Genomic DNA, 19966 nt, shown 5'->3' with positions numbered 1-19966 from the left:
AGTTGTGGTGGTCTAACTCACTGTGACTACCAACACTGAAACCTCTGCTGGCCTTTGAGAAAACCTAGAAGCATGCTGAACATTACTTTACGCTATGGACAAATCTGTCTATGATGTAGACAATTCCCAGTGGAAAGCAGTAGTAAAAAGAGTGCCCCTCAGATTGTAGTATTAAGAAATATCTGTAACATAAAAAGATTACATAATCTGAATTTTATATCCAGTACAACTAACCAGTCTAAAATACGTACAGTTCTTACAGCAACATAAAAGCAAACACATAACATGTAACGATATAAAGGCTACATGTTTTTTGCTTTTAATATATAGCTTTGCATTAAATATATGCATTTTGTATGTTTTGACATTTGAACCGTTGAGGCACTGTATCACTATAAAATATATGCATCTTGCCAAACTGAATAAAAAAGCCCAGCACACAGAACAGTAAAATAGATGCCACTACAAAACCCCAACAAATCCCACAGAAAAACCAAGCAACCTTCCCCTACCACAGCCTAAATCAGACAAAAGACAATTATATTGAGAAAGTAAACTGGAAAGCCAAATACGATGAAACAGAAAGCCTGAAACAAAAAATGTACTTTCAGGGGAACAGAAACAAAATGCATCTCAGATAACAGGCAGTAGCTGTGAACAACACAAAGAGAAAGGTCTTAGCCACAAAATTCACATAGACTGCTTCAGAGAACATAATTAAATTTGGAGGAAAGGTCATATATAAATTAGTTTTGAAAACCACTACATATCAGATCTAAAACCACAACTGACTTCTGCAGAAAACTGAAGCTGACAGATCATTTGCTTGTAACTGGCCATCTAGAATGAGGGTCTAGAGACTCAAGATAGGCAGCTATTTACTAGCTCTGAATCCTGAGTTAAGCGTTACTTGTACTTATTTGTCATAGAAAAGAGAGCAGAAACACAAAATAGACCAACAAATTCAGGCAGTGCTGCAAGCTGAGCAGGAAACAGCATTCTCTGGGTTCACTATGACCTGAATGCATCTGAGCTCCCCAGATCCAGCTGTGTATCACAGGCATCTCTGAAGACTGAGTGGAAGCACATGGTAGCAAATAAATTGGCGAGACACAGGGATGAGCTCCATATTAATAAAACTCTTTAATGGGCCAAGAAGTTCAGAGTATTCTGCCTTGGATGAACCTGAGAAGTTTAAGAATTGAGATATCTGCTAGTCTCCTTGTGAAATCAATTTGGTGACAAAACTCTACTGAACTTTCAGGGATGTAATCTTGAGACATCCTTACAATATTTCACTGTAAAACAGATGCTCAGACCTCAAATTATCACTTGTCAGATGCAGCCTGATACAGCACAACATGTATAAGCACATATGAAAAACAGTTTATAACACAGAAAAGTAGACATAGTTCAGATCTTCAAATTTAAAACAGATGCAAAGCTTCAAAGCTAGCTAACATCCCAAAAACAAACTCCCATTTAATTTTACATAATTTATAAAATAAAAGTAATTGATTTATCCCCGCCAACAAACCCTGTCTTGCTCAGACCTTCACATTTACAAGCACCGCCACCAGGGAACACACCTATATGTAACTATTGTCAGGTCAATGCCTTCAGGTAAAATTCTCAGGAGAGACGTATTTCTGTTCAGAGCATTGCTGAAGGAACTAAATATGAGAGCAAGAGATCTGGAGGCGCAGATGACTTAAAGACTTCACAACCGCCGCACACCCTAACCAGGGGTAGGGCATGTTATAATATGCTATTCAAAACAAGACAGAATTTCTTGGCATACCACATTGCAATTTTTGTGCACAATTGAAAACAGATTTCTTTTAATCTATATGTTTTTTCAGCCACTTTCTGAAAAAGACAATGGAAATATAAATTCAGTTCACTGAAAAACTATTAAAACATCTGAGATAAACATACCAGTTCTTTGGCACCAAAACGTAGATTTTCCATCATTAAGTCTATTGAGGGAGTATATGCATTCAAAACTTACTCTAATGATAAACACATGTTAGTTATATATGGAAGCCCTGATATTACTTGAGCGTGTCAGCACGTGATGGATGTAAAATAAATGGAAATCCTGGATGTCCACATTTTATAGCAGGTATTTCACCATATGGCATACAGAACAGTCACCTTTATGCTTAGAGGCTCTCCGGCATCTTTGAGGCCATTACATTATTACTTAACTCTGGCATGCAGAATTTTCCTAATGTGTAGTCACCCAACCATTTCAATCATCATGCAGTTATTCATATTCCAAACCCAAGGAAAACTAGACCATCATGCTTTAAATTTAATGCTGTTATACTTTCACTAAATGACTAGTTACCTCATGTTTCCCATACTTTCTCTTACCTAGCAATCTTGCCATAGAGGAGTGCTATGCTGTAAACTGATACTCTCATTTTACCAAGCTGTAAATTTTTAATGTAGCTGGTCTTAGCAGCTACATTGACATCCCAATAGATGAGATTTTTCTTTAAACAGAATTAAAAAAATTCAAGATCTAATTTTTCACCTTCTCCAGTTAAGTTTTAAAGGTTCAAGCAACAGTACCCTCTAGCACTTTTTGTCTAATTTTCCAGTGTTAAGAGACTTGATGGGCTTCATAGTGAGCTGAAAAGGCCCATCTAATTCCATAACTTTTTAAAAATTATTTTTATTTTTATAAATCTCTATTTCTTAATTCTGAGTTGCAGCACTTCAAAAAACTGATCTGGTTTGGGAAGAGAGGAAGAAATCAGAATGGTTTTGTACTTTATTTTTGTATGATACATAATGAAAAACTGATAAGAGTTTCATTTATAAAAATAAAAAGAGCAAAAGACAGCAGCAGCTGTTTTTCATTTTCAGAAACATCAGGAATGTCAGACTTATTTCTTTCTGATTTTGTAATGCAATTCTGAGTCACACTATAAAGCATATGTACAGAAAGAGCTTTTCCAGCTAGTAACATGTGAGTAGCTGTCAGTCTTTAACATAAAAGATTACAACTGTTTATATAACATTAAAGACATCTTAACACTTTTAAGTTCTTTAAGCAACCAAAATAATGAAAGATTTTAACTTATGTATGTTCTACATTATGTTGTCTCTCCTTGCACTTACCTTCTGTGCCAGCTCTATGGTGCTTCTCAAAACAGGATCAAGAGGTAATGAACCATGGCCACCTTTCCCTCAGTGGTACACTGATTTTGATTTCTCACACAAAAAACAACACTGCTGGAAGTTAATGCTTTTTAAACCACCTTCAGTAACCTTGGCTGACATTGCTTAAAGTGTACCAATAATTAGAGCATTTGCAGACAGATGGATGGCAAGACAGGGTTTACTTTCTCATTGGGTTGAGCATACCCTTCTCCCTGCCTCTTCATGTGGATCAACTTTATAAACTGATTTAAAGGATGCAATTCAAAGATTCTGTCTTTAGTACCTAAGTGAATTAAGGGTAACTGAAAACTCTCACTATTAGTATATATTCTAAATTTGTAGCTTCTCTAATCTCATTTAACATTTTCTGTTCACCATCATCATTCTGACTGGAGGCTTATGCTGGTTTTGGCTGCAGATGAGTTAATTTTCTTCACAGTAGTGAGTACAGCATCTATGTTTTGGATTTGTGCTGGAAACAATGTTGGTAATTCAGGGATGATTCAGTTGCTGCTGAGCAGTGCTTGCACAGAGCTAGGGCCTTTTCTGCTTCTCACACCATCCCAACAGCAAGTGGACTGGGGGTGCACAAGAAGCTGAGAGAAGACACAGCTGGACAGCTGACCCCAGCTGACCAGAGGGACATTCCATACCATACGGCATCATGCTCAGCATATAAAGCTGGGGGAAGAAGAAGGAAGGGGGGGGGGGGGGGAGGGGAGAGATGTTTGGAGTGATGGTGTTTGTCTTCCCAAGGAACTGTTACGTGTGATGGAGCCCTGCTTTCCTGGGGATGGCTGAGCACCTGCCTGCCAATGAAAAATAGTGAATGAATTCCTGGTTGTGCTTTGCTTGCATGCACAGCTTTTTCTTTACCTGTTAAACTGTCTTTATCCCAACTCAAGAGTTTTCTCACTTTTCTGATTCTCTCCCCCATCCCACTGGGAGAGAGTGAGCAAGCAGCTGTGTGGGGCTTAGTTGCAGGCTGGGGTTAAAGCACAACAGTCCTTTTTGGCACACAACATGGGGCAAAAGGGTTTGAGATAATGACAGATTTAGTTGGAATGTGAAAGATTGAATTTATAGCTGTTATTGCTGCTTAGCTATTAATGGGCAAGTTTCTGTGCTTGCCACGGGGTTTGCTTGCCTCACTGTATATTAGAGTCTAGTGCTTGTTAGTGGCTGCTTCTTGCTTTCGCTGCTTGCTGTACTGCTGATCATCTCACTGTGCTGTGCCCAGGAACATGCTGGTAACAGCCATGGCGACGCGCCGGGGCTGGCAGGTGGCCAGGGCATGGCTGCTGTGTCTGTGCTGCTCTGCTGGACAGGCTGGAACTCCAGGGTGAACTCGAGTCGAGGGGAGGCTGACCTGTGGATGAGTCCATGTGGCAGCAGGACACCCTGAAGCATCTGTGGCCATGAATAAATTCATGTCAGAGCAGGTGTATCTTGAAGTGTCTGTGGCCATGCTTATGTCTGTGCTGCAGCAGACATACGTTTGAAGGAATCCTGGCCCAAGGACAAGTCCACGCTGGAAAAGGTCCACCTCGAAGCATCTGTGGCTGTGGATATCCATGCTGCAGCAGATACACCTTGAAGCATCAGTGGCTATGCATGAGGTCATGATGGAGCACCTCAAAATATGTGGCCATGGATAAGCTCACGACAGAACAGGTACAGCCCTGGAGGGACTGCAGCCAGGGGTAAGACCACATTGGAGCATGTTTACTTCTGAAGGGACTGTGACTGTGGGTAAGGCCACGCCAGAGCAGGTCTGTCTCTGAAGGCATTGTGGCCCATGGGTAAGGCCACACTGGAACAGGGGCACCTCAAAGCAGCTGTGGCTGTGGGTAAGTCTATGCCGCAGCAGGTGTCCCCCTGGAGAGACTGTGGCTCACAGATAAGGCTCTACCTGGAGTAGGTACAACCCTAAGGGACTGCAGTCCTGGAGTAGGTACAACCCTAAGGGACTGCAGTCTGTGGATACGTCCAAGCTGGAGCAGGGGCAAGGGGAGGAAGTCACTGCCACGTTAAACCCTATAAGCTGGCTCAAAGGGACTGGGGTGGAGATTGTAATGGAAATACCTTTGAATTATTGTAACCCATTATTTGAGTTGCATATTAGAGGAATTACTACAGCAGGAGCCACCCAAACCAGTGGAGGTCAAGCCTCACAAGAAGCAGTGCAAGTGCAGCAGTGACCCAATCTCAGCTGGCTTTGGTGTCCAGTAACTCCATGCAACACACCACCTCTCCTCTTCTGAGTGACACCCATAACAAGACAGAGCCCAAGCTCATGGATTAAATTAACTCAGAGGACATTTTGTGGACATTTGACAAACATTTTACAGAGGTGGTCCATAGACTAGGGGAATGATATCTGTGTATTATATCAAAGGATGGGAATGGGGATGGTGGTTAATGAGGATGTATTGGATAGTGTGGTACTTGAGGATGGCATAAATGACATGGAATAATGGATGGAGAATGTGCTAGGGCAAAATCATGACAAGGCTGTAGCACATTACTACTATCAAATTTTTATGACAGTTGGAACTTCTGTTTAAAAGGTTTCTTAGTACTTTTCTTTTCCTGTAATACATTTGTGCTGTTAGACTTAAAATACAGTGCTTCATAACACAGCACATTCTCATGCACATACACCCTACTCTGCTATCCCTGTAAAGATGGAATGTAAAGATGGAACCTTCCATTAATCATCTTGAAGACCTGTTAGAAGGAGGACATCTATTATATGATAACGCTATACGTCAGCTATCCTACTCTCCCTCCATTAATTTTTTTTGGTTCAAGGACTGGCATGGAAGCATTCCTAATTTAAACCCTTTCTCTGTACCTTAGTATCGGAGATGGCAATCAGCTGGCACTGTAGGCAGTCTGATTCACCTTCATTTTTTATTGGATAAAGCGGTACCCTCCTTGGCCCTTACGAAGCATTCTGAAAAGCAGTTGCATGCCCCCTGTTGGTCATGTCATTGTGAAACAGATGTTCCCCATGCATATTGCCTTCCCCATGCTTTTAGTTTAAGTATTCCTCTATGACCTTTAAAATTTTCAGTGCTAGCAGCCTGGCAGAATTTTGGTTATAATGCATCTTTTGTATCAAGTTCTTCCAACACAGGTTCTCCAAACACCTAAATAACTCTTTTTTTATACCAGACTCTCAACCATACGTCGAGATTCAGGACCTCTGCCTGCCTCTTGGGCACTGTATGCAAGTCTGAACAGTATTTTGGAGAAGGATACCAAGGAGATTCTGGACATCAGTAACTTGGCCTTCTTTTATTTAAATAAAAAATAATAAAGACACCACCCCCCAATAAAAAAGCCACACCCATCACCACACCTTGAGAACCTCTTGTTACACTACATTTTTTCCCCTGCATTTTCTTCAAGAAAAGCATAAACCCAAAATTTTTCTAATGTTTTCCTCTACTGTTCCCATGACATCTCATATCCATTAAGACATTTACAGACATCACTTAAATACTCATTAAAAATAGGAATTAGGTTGAGAGTTGCTTGTCTTTCATTAGTGCTGTGATATAAATGTTTCTGGGACTGAAAAAAACCAGCCATGTGCATCTGCACAAGCGTATTTGGGCTTAAAAAGACTGCTCTTCCGCACCCACCATTTTGTCCATTTATGCTCTTGCAAGCATGTTCATTGTATCTGAATCACCTGTATGATCCAAGCTAGGTATCACTTTCAAAAATGTGAATCGACTCCCTCCGAGCTTTACTAACAACAATATGCCTGCCCACATTCTGGTCTGACACACCAAATAAGTGAAATGAGCATATTCAAATCAAAACCAATCCCATAACTTTTGAGACTAAGCCTTGTCTAAGGACAGGAATACACTGGAATAGTATTGAACAGTCAGTTCAGTCAGGCAACAGAATTAAGTAGGGCAGCTTCACAGGAATGCAAATGAATGGTAGAAAGATCCCTGTACTAGTAACTTAGTTTGACAGTAACTTAACATTGACAGGAGACTGCCTTTTTCTGTCAGATACAAACATAGTATCTCTGTGAAAAACTGCCTAAGTTACTAGCAGTTTATTTAAATACTGAACTTTCCACATTCTTTCCAGAATGGAAAAAATCCAAGCTGTAATTAGACTTAGATCACTGCAATTGCTACCCTGCTGTTGAAGATGATGGCATCTTTGGTCTAGCCTATCTCCTTGTCTCAGACGCTGACTCTACTGAGGCACATGTGTGGCAGCCTAGTTTGAATGCAAAGGGCTAACTGAGAAGAGATCTACAAAATGGCCCAGAGAAAGTAAGGGAAAGGTCAAGGGGCCAGAAGGAATGGCTAACCAAAGGTGGGAGGGCAGTGGACAGAAAAAAGCATAGACAGGAGCCTGAACTTCCCCACTGGAAGCCTAGAAAGGGAATGATACTGGCTGGGCTAGCAAACAGATGGACAATTGGGTGCAGAAGGTGGTGAGAGAAAAGCGGAGAGAGATTTGTCAAAAATTGACAGAGTTAGTTTTATACTGACATAAAACTTCCAATTGCAGCCGTAGGAATTGATTCTAGGCTCTAAAATATAGAGAAGTGTATTTAGAAGACAGGCTAAACAACTTGCAGTTCAAGTGATCAAATCCAAAAGAAGGGGAACCTTCAGGAAAACAAAAAACAATCAGTCACACAGAGAAAGTATTTACGCCTGAATGTGATATTCATCACTGAATGCAAAATTCTTCACTTCATCAGTAGTCTAAGGAAGACCACAGACATTCCTGTTTAATGTTAACATCTGGTGTTTGACATGGAAAATTCTCAGGGAACAGTGGCTTCATACATTCAGTGTAACTCCCATTCAAAGTCAAAATACTCCGGACAAAAAGAATTCAACTCTGCAACACTGATTCCCAGCATCAAGCAAATGATTTTAGCCTGTGTTACAGGAAATTATGCCATTAAATTAATGCAACACATTTCCAAAAATGTAAAATGTTGACAGATGCAACTATTAGATACAGAAAAGTATACCTGGTATCTGATATGCAAGTTAATACCTTCATTTCCATACTGAAACAAGTAAGTAACACAACGATTTAACTTGTAGGAAAGAGAGTATTATTATTTTACTATTCACAGCATAAACACTTTGTTGGAGAATGGAAACATCCCTGCAGGTACAAGGCAATACATTCTTAGCAAAAGTAGGTGAAGCTGATGTTTCCAATAACTGATACTTAGAAAGAAAGAAGGGGGGTGGGGTGGGAATGAGATGGAGGTAGTGCTAACAGAGTCTGGGTAGGTCATCACTAAACTATTAAGTTATCACATGTTCTTCTTTTAAGTATGCTCTGATTATCTATACACAATTTCTAATTTAAGAAGAGTGTAACAAATAGAATTTAGATTAAAAAAAAAAAAGAGGATGAAGTTTTTCATGGGTTCCCCCAAAATACCAGGCATTTACCCCTGCATAGCCAAAATCAAACCACAAAACACCAAAGTGCAAAGAATTATTGATAAGCATATTATACAAAACTGATAGACTATCATATAAGTATTAGACAAAAGACTGATTCATACAGTAGTACTCGCCCTATGGTTTATGGATTGCAAACAAAATATTTTCATAAGCAAAGAATGTTAAAAATCCACATCAGTAATTATCTAGTTATGCTGCTATTAAAGGCAGTAACAACAGAAACAGAAGATTTATACCAATAATAACATCTATCCTAATCAGTATATGTTTTTGTGGTCAGTAGAATTCTTCTTCGGGGGAGGTGAGGGGGAAGGGTGGGGGGTGGAGAAGGGAGGAGGTTGTGGAAAAATCCCCCAAAGCCTAAACGCAAGACAGCAACTACTCTGTGCTTGACCCAAAGTCTTTGAAGTTAACAGAAAGTCTTCAACTAAACTGCAAAACACTTTGCATCAGGCCCCTTTTATCATTTAGTGCATTTCCTCAGATTAATCCACAGAGAATACAGAGGTCTTGGTTTTATATATTTTCCACTAGAAAAAGTTTTAAAAATAAAGTAAAATATTACAAGTGTACATTTAGAATTCTCAGCTAAAATAGAAACCTTTTTATTTTTACAAGTTAGAAAATACAGGTATGACTGCTCCTTCTCAAATGCAGATGTGTTTAATCAAAAGTTCTACTTGATTCAGAAATTGCATCTTCCTTTCTTTCTGTCTCACAGTTAAAAAGTATTAGCAGCATCAAGTTTAAAATTTCATTAATAAATAACTGTATTCATTAGAATGAATGTTATGCATTTATTGATTGTGTAACCCTATCCTGCATGTGCTAGTGTCTCGTTACCAAAGATTACCATCTAGTGATAAGACTCTGGGGAAACTGATGCTCCAAATAATTACTTACAGACTATTAGTCAATGCCTCAAAGCTAGAAGCCTTTCATAAACTGCCTTTCACAGATTGTTGGTGTAAAACAGGTTTTCAGTGTAAATCTAAACAGAAGAACATAGGACAACACAAGCACTGTGACCACCCTATTCTCACTCTTTTTTTTGGTTACTGATAAGAAAGAGGTTGTCTTTCTGATAAACAGACTAATCGCAAGCCATCACCGGCATAATTTTAAAGGAAGGTGATACAAATCTGAGAAATGCTATTTTGATATGCAACTTCAACACTCTTTTGAAAGAAATAAAGGTAATATATAATCAGTCCTGTAACTTCCTCCTTTTTGTTCTCATCTGTCCTGTGCAGAAATGTTTTTCTACCTCTTTCTTATGTTCTTCTTGCCCAAGGACTTCCTTAATCCTGTATCAGAGATTCAGTGAATTCAGAGGAGTTTGGGAGGTGAAACAGGGTCTTCTCACATGTGAAACAGTGAACTCTCCTTTGGTAAATCACAGAAAACCTTTTCTGATTACTGTCCGTGTTTTAGCTGGTTTCCCAATCCCAAATCCATTTGAGACATATAGGTTAAGAGCCATAGATATTAAATTCACTCATCCCTGAAAAAAAACCCCAGAACTTTAACTGAAGCATAACAGTCCCTGGGCATCCATTAAAAATACCTGGACCTGAAGCTACATAGCCCTAATGTCACACCTCTGAAACCATGTTAAGTACAGGCAGCTTAGACTTTTAATGGTCAAAATCATACTGTGCATCAGGCTGCTCAGTCAAATCCTGGCACGTCTCTATGGCCGTACATGAGCTGCCTGAGATCCTGTTTCTAAAGCCTTTGAATTCCTTTTAAAATTCCAAACAAGACAAAGTTGGTTTCTGAATGTGAAGCAATCCAAAATAAGCTCACGAGGCCTTACATTAGCAAAAAAACCCAACAACCCAAAAAACTTCTAACAGCTAGTAATGGCTTACATTTCTGGTTTAGAAGAAATTTCTCAACACAGAAATTGTGGCAAGCTTTTCAGTAATTCTGAGACTCACGAGGTATGTGGCATGGCCCAATGAACTCATGAAGATCACAATACACTCAAAATTTGCTGTGCGGAATCCTCTTTGCAGACAAGCATCTGCATGATTCAAACACGGCAGGACTGGAGTAACAGTTGAAAATACAGGGCTTAGTAGGAAAAGGTGCTGCTGTTCTCAAGAACCACAGATTAGAGCTCAGTGCAAAAAAAGGAAAATGATGCTACTAAGGTTATGTGAAGACTGTATCTGGAGCAAAAAAGAGATGTATTTATCATCTGTAAGTATTTGTTGGTATTTCTGCAAGTCAGAAGCATGTGCTCAATTCAAGCCCTGACAATAACATATACTGGTACTCTATTTTTCACTCAAAGAAAAATACAATAGTTCTTTGCAGTTGCACTTTCAATCTTCACCCCACGCCCCACCCCCATTTGAAAGTTGCTGAATTATTTAGAAAACCTAGGAAGTATTTTGACTTAAGGCAAGTGAACATTCCAGATTGTCGCTTGTAGTAGAGTTTTGATTATGCTGGAGTAGAATTCTGTCATTCTCAGTGCTTAAAACACTTAAGTCCCAGAGACTTACTGGAAGGAAGACTAAATGACATACTACAGTAAGTTAGTATCTGTTAGCACCTGGTGCAAAGGCAACAAAACAAACCAGTTATGACGAAGGCGTTCACAGGTGGACCAATGTCACCTTTTCAGGAGAAACAGCAAAGATGATAGATACAATTTCCCTGTATAATTTCTCTACTAACAGAAAAATACTAATACATATTAACCTATCTATCCTGCCTATGTTAACCCATCTAAGCTACCTTAAAACTATGTTAGCAATAAGTTGAAGATAACAGTTCAGACTTTAGTCAGTTCCTAAGTCAGTTTCCTGCTTGTAATGCACAGCATTTTTAGGATGAGATTCCAATTGGTAACTTCAGGGTGCCGGAGCACACCACTAACAAACCAAGCCTCCCATAAGAGTTCAGGTACATATACTATACGGAACACTTCAAAATGCAATCACAGCTGGAAATTCCAGTTTGAAAAAACATTAGACAACAGATTTGCCATGTTTTTTACTTTTTTTAATGGCTGGCAAATACATTTGTTGCAGATAGTATAAAACTGCGTACAGGAAGTGCACAAAAACCCCAGTCAAACCCTAGAAAATAAAGGTTCCATTTTTCAACAGCTGTAACTAAGCACCAACAACATAAAGTCTAGTTAATAGTTGCACGGCAACTTCATTACAACTTTTACTATATAATTTTTCATCTGTTGATAGCAGTGGTGCCAGCTGCAGAAATATTAAAATGGATTGAAATTATTTCAGCAGAAATGCACCTACTGCTTCTTGTCTTACAGTAATGTGGTAAGCCCTGCAACATTTTTATAAATCAGAAAGGAAGAAGTCTTGTGTCATGTGGCTGGTGACTCTTGCCAACTCACTCTGCAACTATGATAAATCTCATTTGCTTATTAGCAACCACCAGTACAGAATACTGACAGCTAAATCATAAGAACTCAAGTTACAGTGCCATTTGCTATTGACTAAAACATATGCAAACTCTTTAAAAGAGGAAAGTATGCTTATCTTATTCTGAAAAAAATATTGGGGAAACATAGTAATGGAACATAAAATCTCAGTGGGCAAAAGGAATTAAACAAATATCTTGACTACATGTCCACTATGAAAAACTAATATTCAGCATTCCACAGTGAATTAAAAGCAGATTGCATTTTATCAATGAAAACAAACGTATTCTGAAAATGAAAACAGCCACAGGATGTTTTTCTTCAAATATTTCGAAACTCAAGTTAATGAAAAGGTAAACAGTATAGTCTGCATTTCATGTGACCTACTGAATATTGCTAGGAATAGAAAATCAATGATTTTTTTTTTATTGTGTTTAATAAGTAACTGGGGGAAAAGAAGAGATAATATATTGGACAATTAACTTTTGTTAAAGAACAGAAGGGACACCTTCTTCATTGGGGATATGCTATGGCCAACCAAGCAACTAATAGATTTATGATGGCTTAGCCACCACTTGTCAACAGTACTGTAATAATGAATTGTTCATGTTCTTCCACTGCAGTGAGGTTAAAAACTCTCTACGGGTTTAAAAAAGCATCAGCACCTATCCACAAACTTGGTATGAAAGATGAGACACACTCACTACAAGGTGTGAGATCAATAGACTTTTGTACCACTGAACAACAAGACCAGCAAAACGTAACAGACATAACAGCTCTAAACCCCAAAACAATTCCATGAAGATACCTGTATAACCTGCTTTCAAGGATTACAGCTAATTGAAGCCTATTTTAAGTAAATATGGAAAGCATACAATCAGCCATGACTATGAATACATCAAAAATAACGGGACAAAATAAACTAGTAAGATTCATAATATTCCTTCTGTATTCTCAGCAATAAAGTTGTCCTCATAGAAAATAAAATTCCAATTGTAAACATGTAAACTCCTTTAAAACAACAGCATCAGTTACTTAATTTTGGAGCTTCTATACTTTGTGTGGCCAGCATAAGCCTGACCTGTTTGAATTCTTGGCAGAAGAATCTCCTACAGGAAGTGGCAAAATGTCTTACTGTTTGAATTTAGCAACCCTTTTCAAGCACAAAATCCCTCTCCATGTGCCCTCATACATCCAGAATCTTCACTTCTGCACCATTTCTAATATTACAGCAACGAGTTTTTTACTAGCTCACCTTCAGACTGGAAAACCTCAGTCAAATAGATTTAAAAGAAGAATGCTGCTTTTAGGCTCCATATCAGTTTATCTGTTACCTTTTTTACTCTTCTTTATCATTAAGAGAAGGAAAAGCAGTAAGATACTTCCATCCAAACACTGTTCATGAAATACAAAATTCCTATAAAACTTTCCTCTTCGCTTGATTTTGCTCACATGAAGCATGGAAATCCTACTGCACACTACGCTAATAACTTAACGGTATCACACATGACTGTGCTTTGCAACAGCATAGCTATATTACAAATCAATGATGCCATTATAGGATGAAGTGACTCTATTCTACATGAAAACTTAGCCTCTAGACTATAAATATTTCAGATTTCAGACTCCCTCAGTGGACCCACCCATAAGAATTCAGGAAGACGGGAAGGAATTGATTCAGAATTGTTTCTGACATCAGTTCTGCAGCACATCCCTTAAACCAGTACTTGTTTCTGCTCTTCTTCACTTTTCTTCTAGAGCATCCGCAACCTCAACTGCTTATTTCAACAAGCGTCTTCCCACTTGTACATCTTTATCTCTTACAAACATCAGTAGTTAGATAGGTAATATTTAATAATGTACCACTGGTGGGCTTCAGGAGAAACACTGCACTGAAATTTGTGAGCCACAGGGTTATTAAAATTCTACCTTTGTTTGTCACATTTTGTTCACATGTGGAAACTGCATCTAGAAGTGTTTAGTCTTTTTCTAACTGTTATTGAAAGCTTAGATATTTTTACACTGACTGAACCGTATATATACTACATAAAATGAATCTATTTATGAAGACTCAAAAACCACTACTATGTTTCCTGGTATTCTGTTCTAGTTACTAGGGATTAGCCCACCAGTCTAGATGACAAGCCACTTGTACTAAACAGCTATACAATTTTTCCTTAGAAAAGGAAATAAGGTCTATAACGAAGATGCACTCTAACATACCAAACACATTGCAGATGCATGTACTCCCACCCACATATGCACCTTTTCCTAAGAAGCACTTTCACACTCACAGAAGCAGTGGAAATAAAATAAGAAACATCAAACCTCACCTTTCTGCAGACAGTTTCGAAATTAACTTCTGTTCTAAGAGCCATTCTGGTAACTTCATCTGGCTTTATCTCCTGTGGATGAAAGACATATTTATTCTTCTTATGACCAGACTTCATAAAATCTTTCTAAGGTTCACCTTCCTCATAAACATTCTAACTTCATGGAATCCCCCTCTGATCTCTTACAGGAAGGAAATCAGTTTGTTACACAGAGATTTCTTTTGTGTGTATGTAAAATACTACATTTACTGACTTCCAAAACGTTACTTACAACTAATCTGACTGTTACCTACTACTACTGAGGACAACAGAAATTTTCAACAGCAAAGTATGCAGAAGGCTGATTTTATTTACATAAATGTCTAATTTGTATAGTTGTGCTACAAATAAACTTTGGAAGGTTTTAAATGCCTCACTTATCTTAGATTCTCAAGTTATACCAGAACTTATCAACATACATGAATGCATAAGTTTAAAACAAAGAAAATTAAGCTGAGGAGAAAAAAAAAATAAAATATTTCTTTTCTGAAGAGACTGACTACACATGCAGCTTTCATTCCTGGACTTAAGCATTTCCATTGGCAGCTGAAATAGAGGAATGAAAATCCTGGACAAGTGGATTTTGTTAAAAGTTGAATATTTTATGAAACATGCCCCCATAGCAGATTTCTCATTATTTAAAAATACATTCTTTATATATGTTGTATTACAAAATGCCCTATTAACCTTATCAATTGAATGCATCGAATATTGGATTTTTCCTCCAAGGGCACTGTGTCAAATCCTGTTACATACCAGTTGTTTGTCAGATAGCCATTTTAAAAGCAGTTTAACTACTGTTATGTAGAACCCAAATTTATAGTTCTGAAAAATGAGAAACTTTGTACAAAGAAACCTAGTTATTCTGATAGCTTTCAACTAGATGTATCCTGTATCAAAATGCTGGTGGCTTCAACACTTGAAGAAAATTATGTTTGCTGAATTTCTAAAATTCCAGGAAACTAGATGACTTAAATATAAAATACACTAATTTTGCAACACTTGTGGTTAATAATGAAGAAGAAAACCTAAACTGGAAGCGCCCATGCAAGGTACTACAGTTGAGAAAACAAGACATGTCCAGGTGCTTGGGCCGCACCTGTAGTTAACGTTACACTCAGATCTGGACAAGCAAGGCACAAACTGAAAACCCTTAAAAGCAACTACTGTAACTATTGGCTTAGAATAATTAATGTATTAGCAAAGATTCAAATGCAAATCAAATTATGGGAGACATGATAATTTACAAATGGCTAGGAAAAAAACGTGTACTATATAATAGCAAAGACTGTAATGTCCAACAACTAAGTTGTATCTGTTCCTTTCTCTATTTTTCCCTACTTAATTATCCTTGATGAGTATTCCCACACTTTAATACCCTGCTCAATTATTAAGTTTCCATATTCTACCCTGTTTCTGTCCTAAGTCTGGAGCAGTCTGCACACTTCCTTAGATGTAATTTCAGAAAGAACCAAGTAGATTACTTTCGTAAACACAGTCACACCTTATGTTTCAAAGCCCTACGCTGTCCTTCCTTCTATATGTTACCTAGACCTTTAAGGTTTGTGTAAATAGCATGTGTCTTACAACTATAACAAAACATATAATAATGGGGACAAAGTAACAAAAAAAATTAATAATAAAAAAATAAATCTCTTTTTGTGAATGTCAGAAGAGCTTCCTGACAATGAGGTCTAGAAGTCTGCAAAATCATCTCCCAGAGGTACACTGGTGGAAGACCAATCACTTGGAGGACAGAATCCAGACTGGAAAAACACTGGTGGATATAGGAAACAATCTTCTACTGGCAGATAGACAGTTGGATGACCTAACAGAATCTAGAGATGGAAAAGACCTATGATTCAGTTTTCCATGACTTTTCAAAGCATTTCACAGATGGTGAAAGTAGGACACAGTGGTTAAGTGACATGCTTACTGTCACATAGTTGGTTGGGGGCTATGAATGAAGCTCTGGAACGCAATACTATTCATTAAATCAAGCTGTTGCTTTATTAAAAAAAAAAAAGATAATTTATCTGATCTTCATCCCAAATAAATCTGCCTATATCCTGTCTCTTTAGGGTTCAAACGCAGCAACCTGGTTCAGAGGGGAGGCAGGTAAACTTCAGCAATCCCTGCACTAGGATGTCAAAGGTTTAAATTTTGTATGACAATATTGCAGAACTCCCTTAATACTGCAGAATCAAGCATAATAACGAAGAAAGAATTACAGTTTGGAATGTGAAATAATGAATGGAGCTTCACTGATATGCTTAGAATACAGAATGAGGCCAAGAACCTCCTGTTAAGGCTTAAAACCGCAAATATATAAAGTGCTTCCTTCATATCTCTTAAATTTAAGGCAAAGCAAGCATTTTTGACTTAATAGTTTTCAGCAGCACCCTGGTTTTGTAAAAGCAGTCATATAAGTCAAGTTATTGGAATAAAGACCTTTCTTCTGCATCTATTAATGGTCAGCAGCAGACAAGAAAATAGGAAAAGGTTATGGTGATATCTTCCCCAGCATAATTTTGTCAACTTTGCCCGTAGCTCAAGAACTCCCAACTCACAAAGAGAACTTTTGCATTGAATATCTATTACGAAATCTTCTTTCACTGATTATGCTACAGGATGTTATAAGCGGCTGTCACCTCCAGCATCTCTGGGACCAGTCCAGGGATTCCTCTGGCCCTGCTGCTGGAGCCTAGCCTGGTGCATACAGAGATCTGGAGGTCTCCATCCCAGGTCCACAGATGTAGCAGGTTCAACCAATAGTGAAGCTCAGCTATGCAGTGAGCTGCCATAAACAAGGCACCGCCTTTGACAGCAGCCACGTGTAATACTCCCACAACTCATGTGAACTTAAGTACAGCCAGCCAACCTCCTTTTCATCTGGTCAGGATACTGAGTGTGCTCCCTCCTACCCCCCTCTAGATTCACGAGCACATGCATACATGCATATTCATGGATCCCTCAAATATCAGCACAGCATATCCCCCTGTCCATCTAATCCTCTGCCTACGTCCAGAGCCCTTTTATCCATCTCACGGGCCTCCTACTTGCTGGCTGGCAGCAAATCACTAGCAGGCAGATGCACGCACTCACACTCTTGTCTTACAGGTACCCCATGCTTAGGTTTATCCCAAACACCAGAACAGGCCCTCTGTCCACCTGATACCCCTGCTGGGACACAATGTCTCCCACTCACTGCTAGTACAACTTGAAGTTTGTTAGTGAGTTAGACATACCAAACAGACACATGTGAGGTCAAACCATGTGAAAATACAGACACTGCCTGCCTCCATCAGCAGCAGACACCAGGCATGCAGGCTGCGACCTGTGGTCCGGTCCCAGTCCAGATGCTGGGCTGAGAGCTTGTCCTGCAGTCTCACCCACAGCTGTACCCAGAGCACACACAGTCCCTGTCCTCCCAGCTAGGACATGTGTTGCTCCTGCCCCCGTGGCTGGAGCCGAGACCCTCACCTGTTTCTGCGCCTGACACCACAGGCTTGGGGCACCTACACCCTTGTCTGACTCCAGTTTCTGGTCCTGCACCCACTCATGCCAGTCCCTCCCATAGCTGGCACCTAGTCCCCACAGAACTTGCACACACAGGGTGAAGAGTGAGATTCCACAGAGAGTTAAGAGAGGATTTATAAAAAAAATACAGACTGTGGCGATCAGACACATGGCTTGGTCAGGTAAGTGTACTGACTGGCACTGGTTGGGACTGCCCCCTCTGATACCTGTTCCCACCGATGCCCCCTAAACATTGTTTAGTAAATTTCATACAGTCCACAGGTCCCCCGGTATCCCAAAATCCTCAAGGTCATCTTGCTTCCCCTTATCAGTTACAAAGTCCAGGCTGACCTTCCCCAAAGCAATACCAGTAGCTTCTTAATGGCCCGTTACTCAGTGACTGGAGATTTTTTGTCCTTGTCACTATCTCCATTATCCCTTGTCCACCAGCTCTGTTCCGCTCTCTGTTTTTGTTTATACCCTTCTCCCTTCACTTACTATACCCTTAGCTTTGAAAAGGTCTGCTACTGGAGGCTCATAATGAAGCTCTCACCATGTTCCACATGCCCTCACACATTACAGCTGCTTTCTGAAATGGTATCATAACATCCTGTGCCAGTAAGTTTCCAAGATTAATGAGAAGTTATGTTGCAAGTGCTGAGGGAATACAAAAGTTAAGAGGGAACCAGATAATACGATACCTCATGAAGTATCCGGTCCACGATAACCCCAGATTAGACAAATACAGACAAAGCCCTCCAGCCCCCCCAACCAACACACACACTTCTCTTCCCTCGAAAATCATCTCTGAGAAATATTTTAAACAACCTCCAAATACCTATAAAAAAACAAGCCTTAAAAGTAAGGTGTTGAAGTAGTGACTGCCTCTTGAGAGATGACAGAAAAACAACTGTTGGAATCAACATGCATGCTTCCCTGCATGCTGACCATGTTTTTCTCTTGTGGGAAAGAGACTGCAAATACAAGAGCTACCAACTTGCAGACACACTGCCAGCGCTGATAGCACCAAGTGCCCTAGATTGCAAACGCTGGCACACTGATGGATAACGCGTAGTAGAGCAACAAGGGGAACCAATCCTTTTCATTACAGACTGCACTCCTATCTCAACTTCTGTCATGATGCCCTTTCAGAGACGGGGACTTGTGCAAGAGAAGAGGCTGATGTACACAACACAAAGCACAACGCCGTAGCTCGCCCTGTCCTGGTGCCTCAGCTAAGCCAACAACTGCCACAGCAGCAACCCAGATGAGACTGCAAGGAGGTGGCGAAGGCAACCGAGTGGCAGCAGCAGGACCAGCCTGACTCTCAGAGCTGGGACCTGCACTATTTTTCAACAATGTTCACAATGTGGAGACAGAGGCTCCTCCAGGTGTTCGCCGCTCGAGCAGCTGCTCCGCACGCCGGTGGGCAGCGGGGGGACGCCAGGCAAGGCAGCCCGCCAGCCCGTTGGACCTCATCACGGCTGCCGGCACAGGGCTAGGCCTTGGCCTGAGGTTCAGTTGAATAAACAGGATGTGAGAAACTACTGGACATGACATAAGAAAACTGCTGGATGTAACAGATAATGCGAGAAGCTGACAGAGCGGCTGGATTTTACAGATCATTAAGGCAGAGTTACATGAAAAACAGACAAGCTCCATGGAAAGGTGGAGTACAGGGCAGCTTTCAGGGGAGCCATCTTGCAAGGCTGATGGTACCAAGGTAACCACACTGGTAATAACACATGAAGCCAAGACCGCCTACAAAGTCACTGGAATACCAAATTTGGGGAAAAAACTAATTATGGGTGGGCAAAGACTGGCCTGGGCTGGGAAAAGGGAGTGCTGGGGCTCAGGAAGGGAGGGACATGGCAGCGGGGGTAGCTGTGGGGCAGCCATGCAGCTCTGAGGCCGGTCCCAGTACCAGAGGCAGCAAACTTACCCCACTGCTTACAGAAACTTAGAACAGCAAAGTCTGGGCTTTTCGTTTTTTAGATGCTGAACTTATTTCAATA

The 19966-nt window shown here is 39.9% G+C and overlaps 1 protein-coding gene across 2 annotated transcripts in view; it reads right to left on the bottom strand.

The window, feature by feature from the left end:
• SRFBP1 (serum response factor binding protein 1) overlaps positions 1-19966 on the bottom strand; it is an 83167-nt gene that overhangs the window by 12023 nt on the left and 51178 nt on the right. For both annotated transcript variants that reach the window (XM_040580203.1, XM_040580202.1), the window contains exon 4: positions 14394-14465. In XM_040580203.1, the coding sequence (XP_040436137.1) occupies positions 14394-14465 (72 nt within the window). The remainder of the gene's footprint in view (positions 1-14393; positions 14466-19966) is intronic.

The sequence above is a fragment of the Falco naumanni genome, chromosome Z (genome assembly GCF_017639655.2).
Source record: "Falco naumanni isolate bFalNau1 chromosome Z, bFalNau1.pat, whole genome shotgun sequence".
Lineage (NCBI taxonomy): Eukaryota > Metazoa > Chordata > Aves > Falconiformes > Falconidae > Falco > Falco naumanni.
This window is presented reverse-complemented; position numbering and strand designations above follow the sequence as displayed.